The 23,213-nt window shown below is 42.1% G+C and overlaps 1 protein-coding gene across 1 annotated transcript in view; it reads left to right on the top strand.

Annotated features, from left to right (window-relative positions):
- Positions 1-23,213, top strand: part of ELP3 (elongator acetyltransferase complex subunit 3) — a 91,659-nt gene that overhangs the window by 49,058 nt on the left and 19,388 nt on the right. Inside the window, exons 10-14 of the mRNA XM_052809366.1 lie at positions 3,448-3,641; positions 9,092-9,182; positions 12,610-12,675; positions 17,861-18,088; positions 20,604-20,685. Coding sequence (XP_052665326.1) covers positions 3,448-3,641; positions 9,092-9,182; positions 12,610-12,675; positions 17,861-18,088; positions 20,604-20,685 — 661 coding nt within the window. The remainder of the gene's footprint in view (positions 1-3,447; positions 3,642-9,091; positions 9,183-12,609; positions 12,676-17,860; positions 18,089-20,603; positions 20,686-23,213) is intronic.

Genomic DNA, 23,213 nt, shown 5'->3' with positions numbered 1-23,213 from the left:
TCATCTCTTACACGATTTTCTTATTCCTTCTTTCACAGTTGCTTTGTTTTACATTAGAGCACCTCTAACCACCCAGAAAAGATGGAAGTTTTGGGTTGTTCCAGGACAACAGGATTCTGAATTCTTTTTCTGACCTTACGCTACCTCATATGCTATATGACCTTGGGTAACATGCCTGCTTCAGCTGGCTGGTTTCAAAATTAGTCCAGTGATTTATCTTTTTTCTCTTTTTCCCCCCTCTTTACATCTTGAGCATCAGATGCACCCTAGGGCCAGCACTGGAGATGTGGTAAGAGTGGTCAGCCAAGAGCAAAGCATATCTGCCTTCTCTGACAGCCGCCAACGACAGTATTGACCTGCAAAGTCAAACTGAACCCTCAGGGCAGAGGGGAGGACACAGGCTTCCAAGAGATGCATTAAGCAGACATAATGGTCCCCTGCTGTCACATGGGGGCAGATCCTGTTTCTGACCTTACTTCCTTACTGGGAGTTGGACTCAGTGATCCTTATGGGTCCCTTCCAACTTGAGATATTCTAGGATTCATCAGTGGTGCTCAATAGACCGCTCCGTAACCCAGCCCAACGCTGAAAGAAGAAAAGCACTCTCCCCAAAACGCATGTTGAGTTTTCCTGCATCAGTGACATGAGTCATCCTGGTCAAGGGTCCATCAGGAATCGGAGCTGGCACAAGGTTAGGAACAGGACGACGTGGCTGGCAGCGTGGGCAGGGCAGGGAGCCATCACATCTGCTGCCTGTGGAGCTGCAGCAGAAACCAGCCCAGGGTGTCTCTGAATACGTCATTTATGTCCTATCCTCAGAGGTGATGGTGATGATTTATTATTTCATGGAGCTGCCAAGATAAGTATGTTTTTTCATCTCATGGTGGCGATGGGAGATTCGCGATGAACAGGAGAGTTTATGGAGTGCATAAACAGATCTGAGGAAAGGAGGAGACCAACCTTATACCTACACAGGCTCCAGAGTGAGCACCTTGACACTGGGGTTCAGAGTCAACTGTCTTTATCTGCCTTTGGCCAACTTCCTTGTAAACCATTTACTTTACTGATAGCGCAGCTTAATGGGATACAAGATGTGTTACGTGTCTGGGGTGGTTGGTCTTGTGTCTTGGATACAGTTTGAGGAGAAATAAGTTAGTTATCCCTCCAGGAGGCTGAGGGTGGGGAATGTGGGTCTCACTTTCTGCATGAACCAATTTGTTTAGCAATTCTGTAACGAGGTGAGCACAAGGCTGTGCCTGGATGGGGTTCTCTCGGCAGCAGCAGCAGCTTTTGGCGCAACCATTTTGCGAAGCTGCAGGTAACCCAAGTCCGTCAGTTGATCTGAGTTAAAACAGCCCTGCAAAATTTAAAACCAGTACCTCCTCCTTGTGTTGTTTTTTTTTTCTTTATGGGGCCATCTGGGACTTACTGCTCCTTAAGCCAGCAGTGCTGCTGGGATGGTGATGGCTGAAGCTTCATCAGACCATGAATGCAGGATTTGACAGTTAATTTTGCAGCAGCAGTGTGGACTTGTGGTTGTTCAGCCTGGAGAAGAGAAGGCTCTGGGGAGACCTTATAGCGGTCTTCCAGTACCTAAAGGGGGCTTATAAGAAAGATGGGGACAGACTTTTTAGCAGGGCCTGTAGCGATAAGACAAGGGGTAATGGTTTTAAGCTAAAAGAGGGCAGATTCAGACTAGATATAAGGAAGAAAGTTTTTACACTGAGGGTGGTTAAACACTGGCCCAGGTCACCCAGAGAGGTGGTCGATGCCCCATCCCTGGAAACATTAAGGCCAGGTTGGACGGGGCTCTGAGCAACCTGGTCTAGTTGAAGATGTCCCTGCCCATGGCAGGGGGTTGGACTGGATGACCTTGAAAGGTCCCTTCCCACCCAAACTATTCTGTGATTCTATGACTTTATCCATGGTCCAGACCTTGTTTTGTCTCTTAAACTGACTCAGTTATCCCTGTCTCTCTGGGAGGATGTGTATAAATGGCTTAAGAGGCTGGTCTGCCTGGAAAAGATATTTTTTGACTGGTTTCTTTTTTCAGCTGGATTAGCTCTCTGGTCTGTTTTTCTCTGTAGCTGCACAGCAGGTAGGGTGGCACAGAAGTGCGGGCGTGCAGGGCAGAGGCTGCTGGAGCCGGCCGCAGGCTTAGGCAGGGAGTCTGCCAGAAACGGTCTGGGTTGACGTGGTCCTGCCGTTTCTCTGACCTTGCTCGCCTCTTCCCGTCCTTGTGCTGGATCTAGCATGCGTTCGAGTCTGTGCAGATCCATTTTGGTGTGCTTAAGCTAGCAGCAATCCATTTGCTGCTTTTTATTGTGTTGAAGTATGGTTTTGTGAAGCACAGTGAGCCAACAGAGCCATAGATCTGCCCAGGTGGGGAGGTCCTGCTCCCAGCAGGCTGCTAGTGGGACTTTATTCCAACGCCAGGCCTTGCTGGAGCACTCCAGGAGTTGGTTTAACACACAGCAGTGGTAGGAAACAGCAAAATGTCTGAGTGGGTCTGGGCCGCATGAATGTGTTGAAGCACTTCAGCAAAGTGCTGGTGAGTACCAAAGCTAGCGTGGCAACTGGTGGGACCATGGTAGCCTGCCATTAACTCAGCTTAACGAACTTGTATGTTTTTTTTTTTTATTACTATGAGAATACTATGCTGGAGAGGGATCAAGCGGTGGACTTCAAGTGTGCAACAGTCCGATCCAGTATTAGATCTGGCCTGTAGATGCTGTTACAATGAGGGCCATGTCATTGCTTAAGTCAGTTTAATGGTTGCTTGGTTCAGGGTGCCTTGCGTGGTTTTTGATTTTTTTGTAAGTGATTTTATTTTAATTGTCATTACTGAAATTCAATCTGCAAAAAAACAATGTGATTGTTGTGTTGTGCGAGCTAGTGCTGTTCAATTTGCAGTTCTGTGCTGGGATTTAGTCATAGGAGTTAGCAGGAGATAGAGTTTACCCTCCCATTCTCCAGGATTGTTCAGAACATCATTGTAGAATAAATCTGTTTTTCTTCATTGCTATTCAAATGATGTGTCCCAGACACATTGATTAATCCCTAAATGTGGTCTGCTGAGATTGAAGATAAGTACACTCACTTCTATTATTCTAATTCTGAGCAGAGTCTGTTACAATAAATGGTGCAATATCTGTTGAATTCATGCTGAAAGGTAGAAGCAATGTACAGATTTGACTCACAGCATTGTCATGTGGATTTTTTTTTCTTTAGTGGCCTTCTCTTTAAATCTAGAACATACTCTTTATTTCAAAAAATGTCATAAACCAGAAAATACTGGCAACTCAATGTAAGCCAGTAATTCTTAAAACATACTTACAATTGTCTTTTACAAAAACTGTCTTGAAATTAGTTTTGTTGGGGCTCTGAAGCCCCAGGAAATGTAGTTTGTTTTGCCTTGACTTGCATTTTTTTGTTCCACTTTTGCAGGAGTTTTTTGAGAATCCTGCTTTTCGCCCAGACGGCATGAAGCTGTATCCAACACTAGTGATCCGTGGCACTGGTCTGTATGAGCTCTGGAAGACTGGAAGATACAAGAGCTACCCCCCCAGCACTCTTGTGGATCTGGTGGCCAGAATCCTGGCCCTCGTCCCACCATGGACACGTGTGTACCGTGTTCAGAGGTAATTTTCTGTGGTGGGCCTTGTATATTGATTTATTGCACTTGGAGGGATTCTTACTTTAATTACAGCAAGATCTGACTCAGGCTTTTATTATTTTTCAGCCTTAATCATTAATGTACTAAAGATTTTTAAAACTGCTTCCTATCTATTCAGAATGGGAAAGGCCAAGTAGAGTGAGAAGCTATTTAAATTGAACTGCCTCTATAATGCACCCAGAAACCTCAAGATTTCTGGAGGCCCCACTGTCGCTGCCAGTCAGACAAGAGCATAGGATGCGGCACACGGTACTTTAATGATATTGATGGATAATTGCCTCTTGGCTGTGGGTGAAGTTTCCTATATCTATTGCGGGAGCTGTGAGGTGTGTTATTTTTTTTTGGCTATAGACTTCCTTTCTTTCCCTGTGGGTGTTGCAGGGTTTTCATACACATACTATGGTAATACCATTATTTCCAGCACTCACCTCCCAGGACAATAGATAATACTTCCATTTAGTGCTGTATTTTCAGCGTGGAGTCTTCCCTGGATTATTTTTCTTCTAAATCTGTCTGATAATAGGAAGGGAGGCTTATAGCACACTTGCCTGTTTTTGCATGTGCAGACAATACTCAGTTGGCTTCCAGCTACATGAGCTGGAAACAGTGCCAATGCCTAGTTCTCCAAGAGCACGCCGAATGAGAAAGCCTTGTGCATTAGACCTTACCTGCCTGGACTTCTCTGAGGCATTTGATTTTGTGCCCTATCAGAAATGTGACGGAGTGGGGATAAGCAGGGAAACATGGTAGAGAAGAAAGTGGCTGAAGGCAAGAAACGCTGGGTAGCTTTGACAAAGGAAGTGTGGACTCAGGGTTATCAGTGGAGTTTCTCAAACATCCATTTACAAACTAATCTTGCTCAAATTTGTATTTATTTACAGCGACACAAAAATAATAGGATGCTGAGGAAACCTTGCAGGTCTGGGAAGCGTCATTGAAAGAGAGAGGATGCACAAGCAGGATCTGGTGGTGGTGAAGCTAGAGTGACAGAGATGGGATGGGATGCAGTTCAGGGAAGTTTGAGGTCAAACTCGGAGGGGGTTTTGCCACAAACCATGAGATCACCATGTGAAAATAGCAGAGGAGGTGAAGTTCTTAATGTCTTGGTCTGTAATAACAATAAGCCACTGGTGACTGCAGCTGTGAAAAGCATTTTTTTCAGTATAACTCTTTTTAGAGATGAAAGTATTAATCCAGCAGCCAGACAAGGCTTTGGTAAGACCTTGTCTGGAATAATCCTCATCTTCAGGAAAATGAACTGTGGAAATATGTGCAGAGGAGCATCAGTCTTTTGTTTGAAGGATAGTTGTGGACATAAATGACCTCTGTAAATCTATGAGAGAAGGAAAATAGCCTTTTAATAAATAGGAACATTGATTTGGGTGGAGGACAAAATAAGAAGTAGCTTTGCAGAGAACAAGGCAGGAAGCTGGGAATTTTTGGTCAGGACTGAGATTCTGGAGTAGCTTTCCAAAGTTACCAAAGGGGAGGAGAAGCTAAATATGGATATGGTGAAGCTTGATTAGGCTTATGAATGTGATTGTGATACAGCAGTCTGTAGTAATTGAGACACAGTTTCAGTGACCAGGAGATCCTTTCTTCAGGTCTTTGTTACTGTGAGAAACTGGTGGCTGTAGCTGAACACTCAGAAGGATGTGATACTGATGAAGAAAGCAAAACATGGCTTACAGGAAATATCTCCTTGGTAATGCCCCAGGCTTTTCACATCACGTGTAGGAACATTATTAAAGGCAAAACTCCTACCTTTTCTCCCTGCACATTTCCTTCTTCATCAATTCCACTACAGACACAATGGCCCATTTGTTCATGATGTTATCACCGTAGCATCGTATCTAAAACAAACAGGTTTATTCTTAGAGGACAGCATGAGTTTGCAGCCTAGCAGGTCTTCTAAGGAACACAGGCCTGGAAAAGTCTTTGCTTGGTTTGCTGATTTGCCTGAGCTTGACTGATTTCTTCTGTCAACAGCAGCAGCCTCCATCCAGCTGTCATCCAGTTGTCAGTTATTATGTTCCAGTGGAATAGCTGTTTTCTTACTGACTGGCTCATGTTATCTGAAACTTGTTTGTGGCGATTACAGATTTTTACACCTCCAGTGCAAAGTCCAAAAGCTATTACTTTGATCTAAATTGCTTTCAGGGCCATTGTGTGACTCTGTAACAGAATAATGAACAAAGCCAGATTTCCTAAAACATTCGTGGCCTGTTCCCAACACTGCTTCACTGAGGACAAGCAACTTTTTTCCCTTTCTCCATTGCTGCCCCCGGCCCTTTCCATCTCCCTGCTGCCATGAGTCCTCCATCCTTCACATCTTGCATTTCAGGCTCTATTTCCACAGTCCTTTTAGATTCAGCTTGTGCCCCAGACGGCAACTTGTCCCAAACTCTCTGCATACTGACTGGCTGTTGGGTATGTGCATTCAGGTTTTCCAGCAAACACCACCAGAAAAAGACAGCTCTCTATGCCCTTCCTTATTAGGACCACGGTTTGGGATCTCTGTTCCCTAGTACCAGGTTTTGAGGAAACATAAGGGACTCAATGTTGTTGTAGTCCATCACGTGCTCAAAATAATCAGTTTAATGAGTTGGGTGAGCATGGGAGAGGTGTCACTGACAAAACACTGTAGAACTCTTTCTGCTTCAGGAAACCAGGTTAAATATTTAAAAAAAAAAAAAAAAAAAAAAAAAGAGATGCTGTTGCTAATGGCTGGTTGGAGGAGACTATATTTTCCAGGGTGTTTTGTAACTGTCAGAGATGCTTAATATTGTATTTATCCTGAATGCTTGTGAACCTCATTGTCACTGAAGTGCATTGCTGTGTGAGAAGGTATGAAATGACAGAAGTAGTGCCACACACCTTGAGACTTTTTCTTTTGTGTTTCTCAGTGTTTCATATGAATGTTATTTTCACTGTACTGATGGGGAGATGTAGGTATGAAGAAATAAAATACCTTACTCAACCGAGATCATGTAGTAAGTCAGAGCTGAGAGCAGACTCAAGGTCTTTAGACTTTCACTGTGTGCTTCAATCAACTGCTTCACAAGTGTCCTAAGTAACACAGAATGACTGAAAAATAGAAGATTAAATAGGCCTTGTCGAAGCTTCTGGCAAATTGCTTATTAACTTTAATAAGGTCAGGATTTAATCCCCTGTATCCCTGAATTTGTTTAGCGTTTTAACAAGTCCTAAAACCACTGGTGCAATGCTGTCTTGTGGCTATTCAAAATAGGCAGTTAGTGCATACACTCATGATGCACACAGGGTACTTATTTAAATACCCTGCTGTAATCTGAAGTGGGAATGGAAAACCTATTTCTCGCTTTCTCTTTCTTGAAAAGCTTATTTTTCACATTCATATTTTAATTTAGGTTTCTCCCTGGTAGGCAGATGAGAGAGGCTCAAGTTACTGTATGTTGTAATCTACCTTTTATTTGCAGGACTTAGTTTACTGTTTCACAGCTGACTCTGGATTTAGCTAAAGACCTGGTACTGGAATGTGTCAGGATGTTATATCTACGTCCCTGTAGGGAAAATACATACAGCCTGACTTCTTGGAGTTGTTCCATAATTAGAAGAAAGACGTTTAGTTGGATTATCGCTGTAGATCTACCATACCCTGATGAAAATGCCGTTCTCCTCTAGTGTGTCCTTCAGTCACAATGTGAAGTGCTTATTTCCTCTAATTGAGGCTCTTTAAAGTGTGTTGTGTTGGCTCTGCTGTGTCTTATTTGCTCAAAGAAATCCACTGAATAAATGAATTGGTTGGCTAATTGTATTTTTGCCTAACTTTTTGGCATGCAAGTGTAAGAGGTGAGGAATTTTTCATAGACCCTTTGGCTTCATAGAAAAAAGAGCAGGGAAAACAGGGGAGGAAAGTAAAACGCAGGGCCTCCATTATGCTGGAGAAAGTCGTACCAAAATTGGAGTGCGATGCTGAAATGGGAGGAGAATCCTGGAGTTCTGAAGCCCTTGTTTTCATTCCTAACAGTAAAGGAAAACTCCTTTTTCTAGCCCCCCTTGCCAGTGTCTCAGACTTCTACAAGGCTGAAGCAGCACGAGGATCAGGTCTTTAGGACCGCTGAAGACCTTTATCTTTTATACAGCTACTGCCAAAAATAGTAATTGTTAATGGGGGCCATGGTGCGAATGCAAGTCCTCAAGGAACTGAATAGATCAATTAATACATTTTACAGAGGTCATCAGACAGCTGCTAGATGGTGATGACTTTCAATCACTACTGAACCAACATGGATTAAGCTAATTACATTACCAATTCCCTGAACCATCCTATTCTCTGTATGTTTTTTTGTGATATTCTGTTCTTTACTCTCTTGAATGCTTGCACAGATAAAGGAAAAGGAGGAATACTCACCAAGGAATGTTTGAGCCCTGTTTTGAGACCAACCTGCTGTACAATTTACTGAGTATCTTTCATACTCGTATAGTCCTTATTTCCCTGTAGAAGATCTGAGGGGATTTGGATTACACGGTAGTGCACTTGGGTGGTGTATTATCAGAGGTGCCAGGGTGGTGTTTGAGCAGGGGGAGGGGGAAGCATCTGAGATCACCTATAGTACAGCATTAGATAGAAGGTGAGCATGGAGTGGGATGTGCCAATAATCCGCATGGGTTTTTTTCAGCTTGATCTGGGTGCGTAAATCCTCCTTTCCCTAAGGGATGGTATCCTGCTTTCGTAATCTCTAGTGGGACAAACTGCCCTGGAAGGCAGCGGAGAGGCCAAACCTGGTCTTGCTTTCAAATTTCATTGTAATATGTTCCTTGGAGAACTGAAGGAAGGAGTTCTGCCATTTGCAGACTCATGATTTACATTCCCACAGGAAGACCCTAGACTTTCTGGCTGGCCTTCGCTGCAAATCATTTGCTAAACAGAACTTTTTCACTTTTAAGCAGCTAGCATCCCAATATAAAAATGTTGTAATTTTGATCCATTTTCCCTGACGGGCATTCAACTTGGAGACTGCAGAAAGACACGATCTGGTTCCCAATTGCTTTTCTCCAGCAACAGATAACCATGAAGAACATCTGACCTGGAGTCCTAGGCAAGGCACGGGCTCGGCTGGATGATCCTTTTTTTTCTAGACTTCCAAGTGAAGAACTGAGAGCAAAATTATAACCTATTTCTTAGGATTGTAAAAGCCTACTTTTGTCTTCAGTCTTTTTACTAAAATAAAATCTGTAGCTTTTTTCCCTTCATTTTTCTCCTGCTTTTAGTTGTGTTATTTCTTGTTCAACCAAAGACTTGAAACAAAGGTAATTCAGATAAGTTGTGGTCTGCTATTTGGGGTCTTGGCTTAGATGACCGTAATGGTGCTTTATGGTGTATTGTCTGCTAATGCAGTTGTTTGAGGTTTTTGGTTTTCCTCTTATATGCAGAGATATCCCAATGCCACTAGTCAGCTCTGGAGTGGAACACGGGAACCTGAGAGAGCTTGCCTTGGCCAGGATGAAAGATCTTGGGACACAGGTAAAATATTTGTCAGTTGGTATGGAGGGAGAGCTGCTTGATGACTTTACACAAAGTAGCAGAGAGGAAAGTAATGACTAGAAGACACGACAGGAGCCAGGTTTACTGCTGAACTAAATCTGCAAAAGTCTTTCAAAAAAATGTTAATGACTAAAAAGCACCTTGATGATTCTTCTGAAAAGCTGTTTTTGTTTGGTTGATTTTAGCACTTTCATGCTGTTCCCAAAGGTAGCTAGTTTGTGATATTCCATTTTTTAGCAGAATGAAACCCTTAAATCAGAGAGAAGGCAGGAAGGTTTCTTTTTAATTTATGCTATTAGAAATTCTCCTTCCTTTCTTTTTCCCACGCATGCACTTACTTGACTGAACAATTGGAAGAAAAGCTCTTAGTCTGAGGCCAGAGAAATCTTGCAAGAGAGATTTCAGCACAAACAAATGAGACTTGATATTCTTGATATTTCTAAGGTCAAATAAAAATATGAGCGGGGGTGGAGAGAAGGAGGGGGAGGGAGGAATTGCGTTTGTATTTGAAGTCAGAAGGGGGTACGTATACCCAGTCTTAATTTTTCTCGGAAGGTCGCTGGAGCAGTCGGCATTCACGGTGTCCCTCGTGGTCTGCTCTGACACCGCTCACTGTTTAAACCTCCCACTGAGACACAGTTTGCAGAGCCTCCAGCAGAGTTATGCCCAAGTTCTTCCTTTCTTGGGCTGTCCGACTTCCTAAACAAAACATCACACAAACCCCATGCTCCTTGAGACTATTCCAAAGGGCTTTAATTGCTTTGGTGTCCTGGTGTTTAGGCAGGAACAGATACCACAACTGTTCCATGCATCTGTATTGTGATTTAGCATTCCATTTTTCTAGCTCACCTTTTCTTAAAGAGGTTTTAAGGAATTACTGTATCCAGCAATAGTAAAGTCTTTGGCTGCTGCCTGTAGTCCCACATCAACTCATGCTGCTGACCTATATTTTTGGTATTTAACATGGATAGTTCTCTAGGCTACATCTAACTCCTTACTGCCTTTGCCATCTCACTTGGATCTTGCAGCTGCAGTGCAAAAGATCAGAAAAGAAACTCCAGACTGTCTTCCTTCTAGCTGGGCTTTCCATACCACTTAATGTCTCCTAAGCTGATGCCCTGGAGTTTCTCCTTAAATCATTCCTCCCAGTCTCTCTCCAGTAGCAAGCCAGGATTTGGCAGACAGCTTTGCCAGCCACAGAATCTTCCATCTCTCCTGCTGACTTTTCACTTCAAAACCAGGCAGGGTAGACAACCCCTGTGGTGCTGCTAAGCCTTTTCAGTTGAGCTCTTTAGGGCTACTAGTGAACTCTTCCCTGGATTTGATACTAAAACTACATCATTTGATCTGAACCTGATCAAGACCAGCTGGAGAAGCAGGGATAGCTGATCCATGGCTGTCGGGGCTGAGCTGAACCATTAAAGGGCTTGTCAAGCTGGCACTCATTGCTTTTAGAAGAACCAAATCTGCAAATATCTCTGCTGTGCAGATGATTATAGATTTTAATTTAGTGAGGCAGAAACACTGCAGCTGGTGGAATGAGGAACCAAACAGTTTGCTGCAATATAGCTTGAGATGTAAGGTACTGTTGTGTGTTTTCTTGTGTCATAGGAGAAAACTATAAATATGCTTTGTCCTCTTGTCTCTTAGCTTGGAAAAGGAGAGTAAAAGGCCAAGGCAAGGAAGGGACTTGTAGGAATCTTATCTATTTGCAGGCTCGATAGTAAGGATCAACCAGCTCTGGCAGTTCTGGCATCCATCTTTGGGGAATGGCTTGGTGAGGAGTGTGTTTGAGGGATGGGGATCAGTCAGGCCAACACTGCAATTTGTGTCTGTGGTTGTTGGAAAGAAATTATTCTTGAGGGGCCTTGTTGGAGGGACCAGATGCTGGCCTTCATGATTGCCAGCCACTGAGTGCAAGTAGAGATACGCAGTTGGGACAGAATTTTAAAGCAGCATCCCAGAATACATTGTCCTTCCTCAGTTCTGGGGTTCTTAATGAAGAGTGGATATTTCTCTGCCTTTTTCTGTGCTGTTTGTGTAGCTAGGAGATTGTAAAGCAGAGAAGAGTTTGTCTACTCTAGAATCCTGGTACGACAGTGAATCCTGGTTTTACCATAGCCTACTCTAAAAAAAAAAAAAAAAAAAAAAAAAAAACCAAACAAACAAAAAAAACAAAACAAAAAAAACCAAACAAAAAACCAAACAAAACCAAACAAACCCAAACAAACAAACCACAAACCCCTGCTTTTTTCTGCTATTTGGGAGATTGTTGCTTTATATAGATAATGGAATTTAAAAGCATTCAGAGAAGGACAGGGCATGAGATAGAGCTGTGCTTGTTCTGGGTACTCTGGAGTTTGTGTGAATTGGATTTTTGCACATGTCTAAAAGTCTGGCTTTTGGAAATACATGGGGGCAGGTAGGTGTTGTTGCTGTTAGAGCAATTTTAGCCTGTTGGTGGAGGTTATCTACCTTCCCTCCAAGTACAGCAGTGCTAGTGGAATGAAACGAGCATTTGCAACTCAGCTGCGTTGGGTAAAACTCTTATGGCTGCACTTTGCTGACAAATGTTGGGTTAAGCTTAATATTGGACTTTCCAATAAACCCACTAAGACGTGAATGCATACAGTCTCCCACAGTAGGAGTGCTTATACTATCACAACTGTTTGCTTATGTGAATGGGTACCAAATTACTCAACTTTCATTGGCTTTGCTGAGAAGCACAAAAGTTTATGTAAGCTATAACCGATGTCTCAAGCACTGAGCTTGGAGCCTCATCTCCTCCTCTGTCTGACTTCTAAGGGAGGGAAGATTTCTTTTGGCTGTCTTTTTCTCCACCATTGGTCCCAAGCCTCAGTGATGCTCTGTGGATGCCAGATCAGTGTTAGCTTTACTTTCTGATATTTGGATAGGGCTTCTGCAACAGTTCTCATTTAAAAGCAAGGAAAAAGTTGCTGAGATTCAAAAACTGGCTACTTAAGGACTCTGGTGCTTTGGCGTAGATTTTGCCAATGTTAAACCTTCCCAATGCAGGGTGAAAATGGATTATGCTGAAGTCTTTTTTTTTTCCCCTCTGTTATTTTTTTATGTATGTTGACTTTGCCTCCAGACCCTACTGTTTGTGAATCAAAGGGTACGTTTCCTTATGAACCATAATGGTTGCTTAGTGAATTGATTTTTGTCAGCATGTCTTTCCATTTAGCACTAAGACCTCTTTCTGAAGTGTGTTAAGGATGGATCGGTGAGCATTTTTGTTTTGAAGTCTACCCATTTGAAATTCGCCCGTGCAACTTCATGCAATTTCAGTTTAGTTTTGAACCCAACAGGTGGCTGGAAATCTGTATGTTTCAGAGCTTAATGTTTTTCTCCCATGTAATTTTTTTTTTCCTCCCTTTCTTTATAGTGTCGTGATGTAAGGACAAGAGAGGTTGGAATTCAAGAAATTCACCATAAAGTGAGACCATATCAGGTGAGATTTGTCTTTTTTTCTAGGAGCTTGTTTCAGACACAATTTGTTACATGTGTTTTGTGTGGAGGCGTTGGGACCCATTTGTAGCACGTCCAATCCTGCAGTTTGCCTTTGTAGCTGGATCCGATTTTCCATTTATTTTCACAGCAGCTTTGGATGTCTTCTGTTTGAGCACAGTCACATGTTGAAATTTATGGACCACCATGTTCAATAAACTGACTACAGTGAGCAGTTATTTTGGTATTTGCACTGCTATAACAAAATAACTGCCTTCCCTTTTCTCCCTCCTCATTACAAATTTGGATTTAGAAAATACCAATAACACCATGTGTGCGTGCTGAACAGGAATGAATGTTTAGCAAGATGAGTTTACAGCCTTTTTTTGTGAATGTACATGTTTATATAGGCAAACAGTATATGTATAAATAGACTTCTGCACATGTATGTGTGTATCTATATATCAGTAGATCCATTTAGCATATGACACATATGTTGTGTTTTTCCTTCCTAAAATAGTCCACAAAAAGATTGCTATGCTTATTTTATAGAAAGGAAAATGTTCACTGCCGAACTTCAAGCATCCAATTTAGGAAACTAATTCTCCAGTTCACTGTAGTCACAAGGAGGGGTCAATCCTTCCAGAAAGTGGTCAGGAGGTCCATGGCACCCAAGGAGATGAGCTTTCTAAGATCACACAGGGTCTGATCCATCTTATTATACATGTCTGCTGTGACTAATAAATCATACCCTGGAAGTATTCCCTTCCTGTTCCTTTGCTGACATTAAGGAGGGACTGAAATGATTCTGGAGTTTGTCCATCATATATTGCCTTTACTTTCAAACAGGAATTCTTTGTGCCAGGCAGAAGATACTGCCACCCCCAGGTAGAAAGCTGAATCAGAATGACACTTGGATACCTCTCTTCTCTTCTGTGCAATGGGCACGTACCCACTTCCTAAAAGTGAGCCACTAAACCTGGGATTGGGCTTTCTATGTGTCAGCACATAGAGAGATTCCTGACAGAGGTCTTGTGCTTTGGAAGCTCCACTGATTATTTAGGCTTCAGAGATGCTCCGAGTTTGGTGTCAGAAGTTAAGTAGAGTGAATATTCTCTGAATTTAGCATCTGAAAGATGTTCTCGCTTTTGCAAATCAGAGATTACTAGGAGCCATATTCTGTTTTTTCTCCTGCCATTATGTGAATTCAGATGGAGTGCAATACTTCCCATGTTGCATAACAGAAATCCAGTATGACTGGATATAATGTGTATAAATGTGTAACGACCCCAAATAAATTACCTTGTTCTTACCAGATTTCTGCAAGAATTGAGGCTGTACAGACTCGTTTGTACATAGGCTGTGCAGCCTTTGTGCTCTGCTCCTGTTATCTAATCTGCGGTCATCTCACGAAATATTTTCCAAAGATGTCTGTTGTCAGCAGTGCTAATCTAATTTAAATTGTAAATTTCTTGAGTAGTTAGCAAATAGCTTATCACAGGGTTTTCAAAGCAACGTTCTGTTGAAAATTCCCTTTGTTAAACTCATCTGTCTGAGTGGCAGGAGGATGTCATTATGTAGTCGTAGTAAAATTTATCATGACAGCAAGCAAGAGGAATGTTCTGAAGATGGTATAATTTTTCATGTGCTTTAGACTAATGACAAGGTATGATGGTTTTTTTAGCTTCATAAGTAAACAATGCATCCTCTTGATAAGAGAGTCTATCGTGTCAGATCTAAAACAAATTAATCACTTGCTATAATTAGTTATACTTTATGCAGCTTGTTTCTGTTAAGGATCAGTAGGCTGTATGTATTTTTATAATGGCAATAGTGTGTCTGCTTTTAAAAGTTTTGGGTTTTTTTTAAATCAATTTGAAGTAGATTACTTGCCTGTAGCTGGTTATTTACAGAGCTGTCTCTAAGCTGCCTTTTCAGTTAGTGGCGTTTCTCCATAACAGCAGAAGGTTATTTGCTTGCTCTCAGAATGGTTAAGGCTGCATAGTGCTACGTAATAGCCTTAAAAATGCTCTAGTGAATTGTTGCTGTAAAGAGATGTTGGATGGACAGTTTTTGAAAGGCAAGGGGCAATAAGTGCTCTGTTCAGGTTATGAACCTACATTAGTGTTAAAGCAGAAAGTGCAAGATGTAGAAGCTGCTGTTGTTCCTGCGAAGCGGGGAGGGTTGCATCAAGATAATGATCTTGATATAGAGCCCTAATAGGAATAAGGCAGATTTTTAAGCTGGGAGTAGCTGTTCTAGCTTAAGTGTGTAATCTGCAATTGGGTTTTCCCTTTGTTTGTCGAAGGAAGTTTAAAACAGACTGTGCTGGACATTTACTAGGATTGCGTCCTGAAATGGTGATCCACCCTGATGAGGGTTATTCTTACCCAGTGCACGGGATGGTTTACGGACAAGGGACTGATACTGGGGACTGCAGCATGCTGCTGTACATAGCTATGTACCAACCGACTGGGAGGTGATTCAGGATGGCTTTTGCCACGTTTATACCAGTATCCCAGAAGGAAAAGGCTTTGTACGTCTCGTGAGTCCCTGAAAACCCTTTGAAGGGATTTACGTATCCCAGGGCCCTCTGTGCCCAGGGAAGTGGGGAGAACAAAAAACTCAGATCAGTAGGGACTTTTCTGAGCAGATCAGCTTACCTGATATGTGCTTATGATGCTATAAAAATGCACACAATATAAAGCCTCCTGGTGAAGGTTCCTGTAGTCTTGATTCATCTCTGTCTGTAAGTGGCTTTTGGACTCAATGTGGGCATAACACGGCATCTAGTCCCTGCTAGAGGACAGGCGATGGAGCCATGTTTTCTACTTGTTTTGTCTTCAGGAGAAACCAGGAGTTCTCCAATCTTGCCATTTTGAATTCTTAGTATAGCAGTGTTTAATAATATTTTCTGCTTTTTTTTTTTTTAAACATTAGCAGTAAGCTTCAACCTAACTGCTTTTCCACATATGAAGCTAACTGCAAAATCTGGGTATTTTAAAAAACTCATGCTCTTCTATTTTCCTGTGCATTTCCATTTTACTAGGGGCGTTGTGTACCTAGTGGTAGATCTGGATCAGTGTGTGTCAGCCTGACACACAAGCTGGAGTGGAGTTGTGCTCTTGGAGAACTTGGCACATCGGCAGACATCTGCTTGGGCGCTTACCCCGTGAGCTGTATGTCAGTGTTGAAATGAGCCTTGCTTCTGTAGTCAGTAAGGGATTTAATTGTGAGCTGTGTTCACCCAGACTTCATCACGGAGTAAGGCAGGCAGGCGACAGAATCCCTTATGGCTTTCTGTAAACAAATCTTTAATTCATGGATTTCTGGGTATTAGAGGATTTGCAGAAAAAACACTGAGGTCTTTTGCTTTAGTCTTTATAGTAGTACTGGGGAGAGCATGGCAAGGTATACATAAGGATCAGTCCTATACTGTACTGTCGGGATGTAAATGTTAGAAACGCCAGTGCAGTGCTGGTGCACAGGGCATCCACTGACACTTGCCATTCATGTTTGAAGTCCTAAAGTGAAAGGAGGGTGTCAAAATGATGGCAGGTGTACCTGTGTGACAGTTTTCGTTCAGATCAGGGGGGTGCTTTTGAAGCAAATCCTCTGATTGTTCCCCACTTTGAAAGCATTAGGAAGCACAGAAACCAGATTCTGTTCAGATTTAATTTAGAAAGTGCCTTCCAGGAGTGCACCTAGTGCGTGCCAGCTGCTAATGGGTGCCTAGTTCTTTGGAAGAGAACCAGGACTAGTCTGTACTGAAACCCCCCCAACATATCCCGTGTTGTCACCAGGCTCTCAATATCGCAAACTATTCCTGCCACTCCTCTGTTGAGCCAGGCAATTTGGGAAATAATTTTGGTCTGCTTAGCAGCTGGTTGTCACAGGTGGGCAAGGGAGTCCCTACAGCAAGGATGGGCAGCTATTTCATATCAATTCAAAATGCAAATAGAGTGACTCCCTATGTCACCAGAGATGTGACATTATCATCACCGGCTACAGGTTACATCAAATTAACTCAGTGGTAACTCTGCTGCCTATAAACACAGCTACCGTTATGTGATATTTGATCAGGTCTCATGCTGCTGTAAGGGGGTCTCATCCTGGGCCCTGGGGCTACTCCTTGATGGTGGTAGGTCAGGACTCTCTGAAAAAGCAGTTTTTTCTTCTCTCTACTCTCCTATCCACCAGTTACTCTTTATAGCTTTTTGGTGCTCTGCAGAAGTAATTTCTTCTACGCAGGCATGGTCTTTATTGTATTCTCCAGAGCAGCCTACTCTCACTTCACTTTTCCCTTCCATTTGTGATCTTCAGAGCTGCCTTTGTCTAGATTGCTATCAAAAATTGGATTTGAGGGCAAGTGATATGTTGTCACTGGTCAGTTCTCAGGGTACTTGTCTGGATGGTTTTGGTGTTTTCAGTACTATCTGAATGAGTAAGAAAACACTTCCTGCTGATTCTGTAAAGCACATGTAATGCAATACTCACTCAACACCAACTCTTTCAGACCCACTCCTGTTGCACTACACAGTTTGCTCATGTAGGTAGATCCTGTGCGGTGCTGGAAGGAACTAATTGGTAAAGTAGTTGACTGCTGCTTAGAAGACTCGTGTTCTGTAGACATCTCAAGCCATTTCTTCTGCAAAGCAGTAGACACATGGACCTAAACACAGGTTTAGTGAAGGCAGATGCAAAACTACTCATTCTACATTAGCAAGTTTGTAACTGGACCTGAATTTCAATTAGAGAAAGTCCCTTGGTTAGAGGCAAGAGTTGCTGCCCCCATTGATTTTGCAGTGATTACTAAACTTGAGTAACTCAAGAAATACAGGTTTTAGGTTTCTGACTTACAGACAGGAAACGATGTGGGTTACCAGCCCTTCTTGAAAGCTTGCAAATAGGGATAGAACACTAGTTCTGTCCCATTGGCAAATACATTTCTGTTAAAGTAGTCCCATGTTTTATCTCTAATATGACTGCAGTAACAGCAGTTCTTATTCAGTACTGCTAAAATCCATCTAGAATTAAATTGGCCTTTAAGAAAGCACTGCATGCTTCCTCTGAATCGTAATAGTTTATGGATCCATGAAATTGGTTTTGGTCTGTTCAACATGTTGCTTAAATATTTTTAAAGAAGTTGTCCTTTTCTCTTTTCCTCTCTGTATTTGTACTCTGACTAGATTGAATTAGTTAGAAGAGATTATGTGGCTAATGGTGGCTGGGAGACCTTCCTGTCCTATGAAGATCCAGAGCAGGATATTCTTGTTGGCCTCCTACGACTGCGGAAGTGTTCAGAAGAGTCGTTCAGACCTGAGCTGAAAGGAGGTGTTTCCATTGTCCGGGAATTGCACGTGTATGGGAGCGTTGTCCCCGTGAGCAGTCGGGATCCTTCAAAATTTCAGCACCAGGTACTCCAAGCCATATATATTTTTCATCTGTGCCTCTTTCTTGCACCCCTCTCCCCAACACAACTGGAGAAGAATTTTTTTTAATATCTGAGATTCATTCACTTGCTTTCAATTACAATCCGCTGCAATAGAAACAGAATTGAATTTGAGCCTCTTCTTGCATTTCACCTGCTGAAATCATGCTGCTTCTGAGTTTTTGTTAGTGTGATCATGTTTAGACAATTACGACTGCTCTGAGATTTAAAAAAAAAAAAAAAAAAAAAAAAGCATGGCTGAATGCTATCAGTGTTGCTTCATGCCCATACAATACGAGCTCACGTATGCTGGTGCTAATTTGACTTTGGAGTACTAAGCACCTTTGGTTCTGAATATCTTTCCTTTGATATCCTGTGTGGTACATCAGACTTGACTGCAAACTGAGTAAAAACAAAACAAAGGGGGTACATCCATTGTGTCTTTTTATTTCCTTCTAAAATTGATCTTGTTCAATAGACTAATTTCACTTCTGAAATCTGAAATACATGTGGGAAGGTGAGATTTTATTTGGTACTACCCAGTTTTCTTTCAAAGGAACATTTATTGAATGCATTCTTCCTACCAAAACAGAAGAAATCCAACTTTGGTTCCGAGATGTTTATCAGTTTAAGTGATTTGGTGAGACTCCCGAGTAAACTCTCTTAGTTGGGTCAGACAGTTTTTTGCTTCAGACACACTTGTGAGACCATTTCATATATATCTTAAAGCATGTGAAGAAGGGAGTGGAAAGCCGTGTTTCTAATTCCTTGCAGTGACTCATATGAAAATGGCACATTATCCTTCTGCTGCATGTAACATGCTGTGGCTTGCAGTGAGCAAAAATGTGAATTAAATTTTGCTCTGGTAGGTTTTGAACCTTTGGACTGAGCTTTTAAAAAAGCAATCAGTTTGTGCTCTTTGCCAGAAGTGCTCAAGGCTGATGTTTTAAATTAACTTCCTTGTATTTATTAATCTTTCCCTGAGTATATGCATTAAGATGCAGTTTTGCTAGATGCTGATGATGTGTGACCATAAGGCAGTGGCTGGCAGGGGGAGTGGATATTTCCACTATAAAATAGTTAACACTTAAAAATTTAGGAAGAAAAAATGGTCATCCTAAGTGTTTGAAAAAATATTTTTAAAAAAGAGAGAGAGAAAAATCAATTGGAAGTAGCCAACTACAAACATTAAAATAGGCTGCAAATGGAAATTTCATGGCATATGATGCACTCATGTTCATTTGGAATAGTCAGTGTTCAAAAGGTTAATCAGAAAGTGTTCTTCACAGTTGCAGGGGCAATTTCTGATTAGAAGGACGTTTTAGAATGAAGATTTCTGTGTGTTATTTAAAAATGCCTGTAAGTTAAATGTTTTTTAGAATTAAATCACATGTGCTTCAGTGTCGCCACATCCCCATTTGGTACATCTTGTCAGGAAAACAGATGAACAAAGAGCTGAGTATAATTCCTGCATCCTAATGTTAGGAGTGAATTAATCCAATCAATTATACCCAGATATATAGGACAACGAAGTTGTTAGAGTAGAAAGGCTATTTGCTTATTTTGAAGCATTATTGTGATTCCAGTAGCGTTCCTGCTGTGCAAGATTTCCAAACGTAAATAGAGGCATGGATCTGGTCCAGAATATTAACACGTTCTTCTGCAATTCTTTTTGATTTGACGTCTCCTGTGTCATGAGCTGAGCCTAGGAGAGCAGTACAGAGCTTGAGCCTAGCCTAGGTCTGCAAGGGTCACGCAGCGGTTTGATGGAGCCTTTGTGGGTAGCCCTGACAAGCCCCGTGGTTGCTGCGTGCCTCAATTCTTCATCCTGAAATGAGCACGGCAACAGCTCCTGACTCCTGGAGGGGTTGTGGAAATAAAGATTACAAGGCGCTAAGGCAACATGTACATCAGAAAAGTGAACAGCAGCAGGGCTTGTCTCTGGGTCTGTAGTGTCTGGCCACATCTGTTTCAGCTGATGTCCCCAGTCAGAATGGCACTGGGATCCTTCCGCAATTTGACAGCGTAGGCAACTGCATCTGGCATTTGTGCTCTGGCTTTGTTTAATTCACTAACACAAACCCAGGTCTAGTAAGGTAGCCGTTAAGGTGGGTGATTGTTATTTAGGATTGGTTATCTCAGCAGGATAGACTTGTTCAGCGGCAGGAATTATGGAATGCCTACGAAGCTGATTTACCACCAGTGGATTTAACTTCATTCTGTTTCTGCCACTAAGAAGCAGTCAGACACTAGAACTGTCTATGAATAATTTCATGATCAGAAAAAAATCCCTGAGAAAGCTCCACTCTAAAGCTTAGTGTTGGTACACCTCTTCTCAAGCCCTCTCCTGCAATATTCAGCAATAGTTGTGATCACAGGATCATTCCTGTGCCAAAAACATGAGTCTTTTGGAACTGTACTAATGCTTATATTCTGACCTTGCTTATGTTTTCTATGTTTACAGAACTTATCTCTTCTTCCTATTATTTCTCCCATTATAGGGATTTGGTATGTTACTAATGGAGGAGGCAGAAAGAATAGCCAAGGAGGAGCATGGGTCATGGAAAATTGCTGTAATTTCAGGTACCTTTGCTTTATCCTTTTTTTGGTGTGTGTATGTATCTTAATCTGAAAACAAACCCACTGCAGCCAATGCCACTGCTTTGAACTTTCCTTGTATTAGGTAGAAAATGAGCATCAGCAGCTGCTTCTTCATAATGGAGTCAAATTCCATCGTAGCTTTGTCCAGACAATACTATTATTGTAAGCAGCATACCAGAGGACGCGCTGCGGGGAACCACCCTTCTCCTAGCGCCGAAGGAGACAGACTGTGTGACCATGGGTGTCTTCCTCCTTCAAACACTGCTATTTGCGACCTCGCTGATTTGGCCCCGTCGCAGGTGGTTATTGTCGAAGGCTGCTTTCCAGAGCTTACGAGGATAGAAAATTGCCAGCCTCCATTTTAGAGTCTTTCTGCAAGTACTGTCATTAGGGTGGACAGATGTGCTTTTAGGATACATTAAGTATTATCATGAAGAAGGGAGCTATATAAGAAAGAGCTGCAGCCCTTTCTCCTATTTCATTTTCAAGGCATTGTGACTAAGAAGAGTGGCGTCAGTTCATTGCGTGTGTGTGAAGTCGAGGTCGGGACTACCTCTGTGTCTTAATTTATCTTACATTAGCAGTTATGGTAGCTATAGAAAGCCTTTTATAGTCATATAGGTTATGTAACTGGGGAAGCTGGCGAATTGCATGGGAAGAGAAACTCCTGTTGGCATGAGATTAATGTGTGCTGGGGGACTTAAACAGAATAGCTGTAATACAGACCTTTTAAAAAAAAAAAAAAAAAATCATCATCTGCTGCCCCACCAAAAAAACCCCGAAAAGCAGAAATCCACAACTTTGATCCAAGCTGCTGAGTGCTAAAGTAAAGAGTTTCTCTGTGTGTTTCCAGCTGTGTAACGTCCCTGGATGTTGAAAAGCCGAAGTGGGCTGTCTCAACAAGTACTTGTGACAAGGGCCAGAGTGTGAGTGAGAAGAGCATGCGGGCAGTAGCCAGATGCTTGAAGATAATTCTATATTCTCTGGATTCCCTATTTCTTGTTTGCTTAAGACATACGCCAGTCCTGTTTCCCTGTTGCTGCTGCGTGGGTGTCAGTGTGGACTGGGAATTTTGTACGGCAAAGAAACGTCCATACCACATCGCTCCTCAGTAAAGAAGGGAGGCGAAAGTGAAAATGGTTTCTTTCAGTTTTGCTAGTAGTGTCTTGGCTTGGGATGCCTGGAGAGAGGAAGTCGTGATTCCTCTGTGCTAAAGAACACTTCTTTTGACGAGAACAGAAAACGTACAGCAATTACTAAAAAATGATTTGTGAAAGCATTCATGTTACTAATTTTAGCTGTATTTTAGCAAACTGATGTAAAGAATATATTCTTTGCATCGAGATCCAGTGCAAGAAGTCTTGTTTTGCTGCATGCACAGTTTGTGGCATCCTACTAAGACCTTGTCTGTGCTTTTAATTTTTTTTCCCCTGGAGTGCAAAGTACAATATAGTACAGTTTATCTTTGAATAAAGAATACTACAGCATCTGCAAAGACCGCAAGTTTTCCAGCTGTTTCCTTGGAGATGTTACCACTTGAATTTCAGTTCCTCTGTATGTTTTATCTGAAATAAAAATGCAGCTAGAAGTCTTTCTCCATTGGAGGATGAACTTGGTTTTGCTAATTTTGGTTTCAAAACAGATTTTTAATCTGGGAACCTATTGCAAGGTTACATCTCCAACATACTGCAAAATTTTGACTACTGTCTAGAGCAAAGCATGTAAGGGAGATCTGCTTTGAAGATGTCTCTCACAGGACTCTCTCTCATTAGTACTGCGTGGTTTTGTGAATGCTTTGTTGCAGTGTTTTGCTTAACAGTGTCCTTTTGTTCAACAGTATTTTCCAGTCTTGCACTTAAGGGCTACATCAGTACTAGTCAACTAAATAGTGCCAGAACATGCAAACTGCATCTTCAGGGAAGGGTCCCTGGTCCATGCCGATGCATGCACTCTGCCGGAGAACTGCGTGGGGCAGTGCTAGTCCATTGAGGCTGAAAGCTTCTCAGGGCTCCTGCTGGCAAAGTAACAGAGTGGACGGTTGAATTTCTGTACTCGTAACAAGTTTTAGGAAAGTTATGTCTAAGTAGCAAGCTCTCTCTTTGATTTCTTCAAAAAGAAATACATGTATTTTTAAGATAAGACAGCAGGAAGGGTTTTCATTATTGGCTAAAGGTTAGGGCTCATCTCTAAGATCAGTTCAAGTTCAGCTCTGGTTAGAAATTAGCAGCAGCCATTGTGGCAGGGGGGTTGGACTAGATGATCCTGAAAAGTCTTTTCCAACCCAAACCATTCAATGATTCTGTGATCATCTGTGACTGTTCCCTACCCTGGCTTTGAGTAGGGGCATCTCGTACTGATTGTTTTAGGACAGCCCATTTCCTAGGGACCCCAAGCGACTGGGTGTCCCCCTGGTATCTTGCTGCATGCCAGCACCTTGCTTTGCACTATTGATCACTGAAGATATTCCTGTCTCTCCAGATGTGAGGCCAGACACCCATCCCTAGCTCATG

Source organism: Harpia harpyja, chromosome 15 (assembly GCF_026419915.1).
Source record: "Harpia harpyja isolate bHarHar1 chromosome 15, bHarHar1 primary haplotype, whole genome shotgun sequence".
Classification (NCBI taxonomy): Eukaryota; Metazoa; Chordata; class Aves; order Accipitriformes; family Accipitridae; genus Harpia; species Harpia harpyja.
Note: the sequence above shows the minus strand (reverse complement) of the source record. Positions and strands in the feature narration are given on the sequence as shown.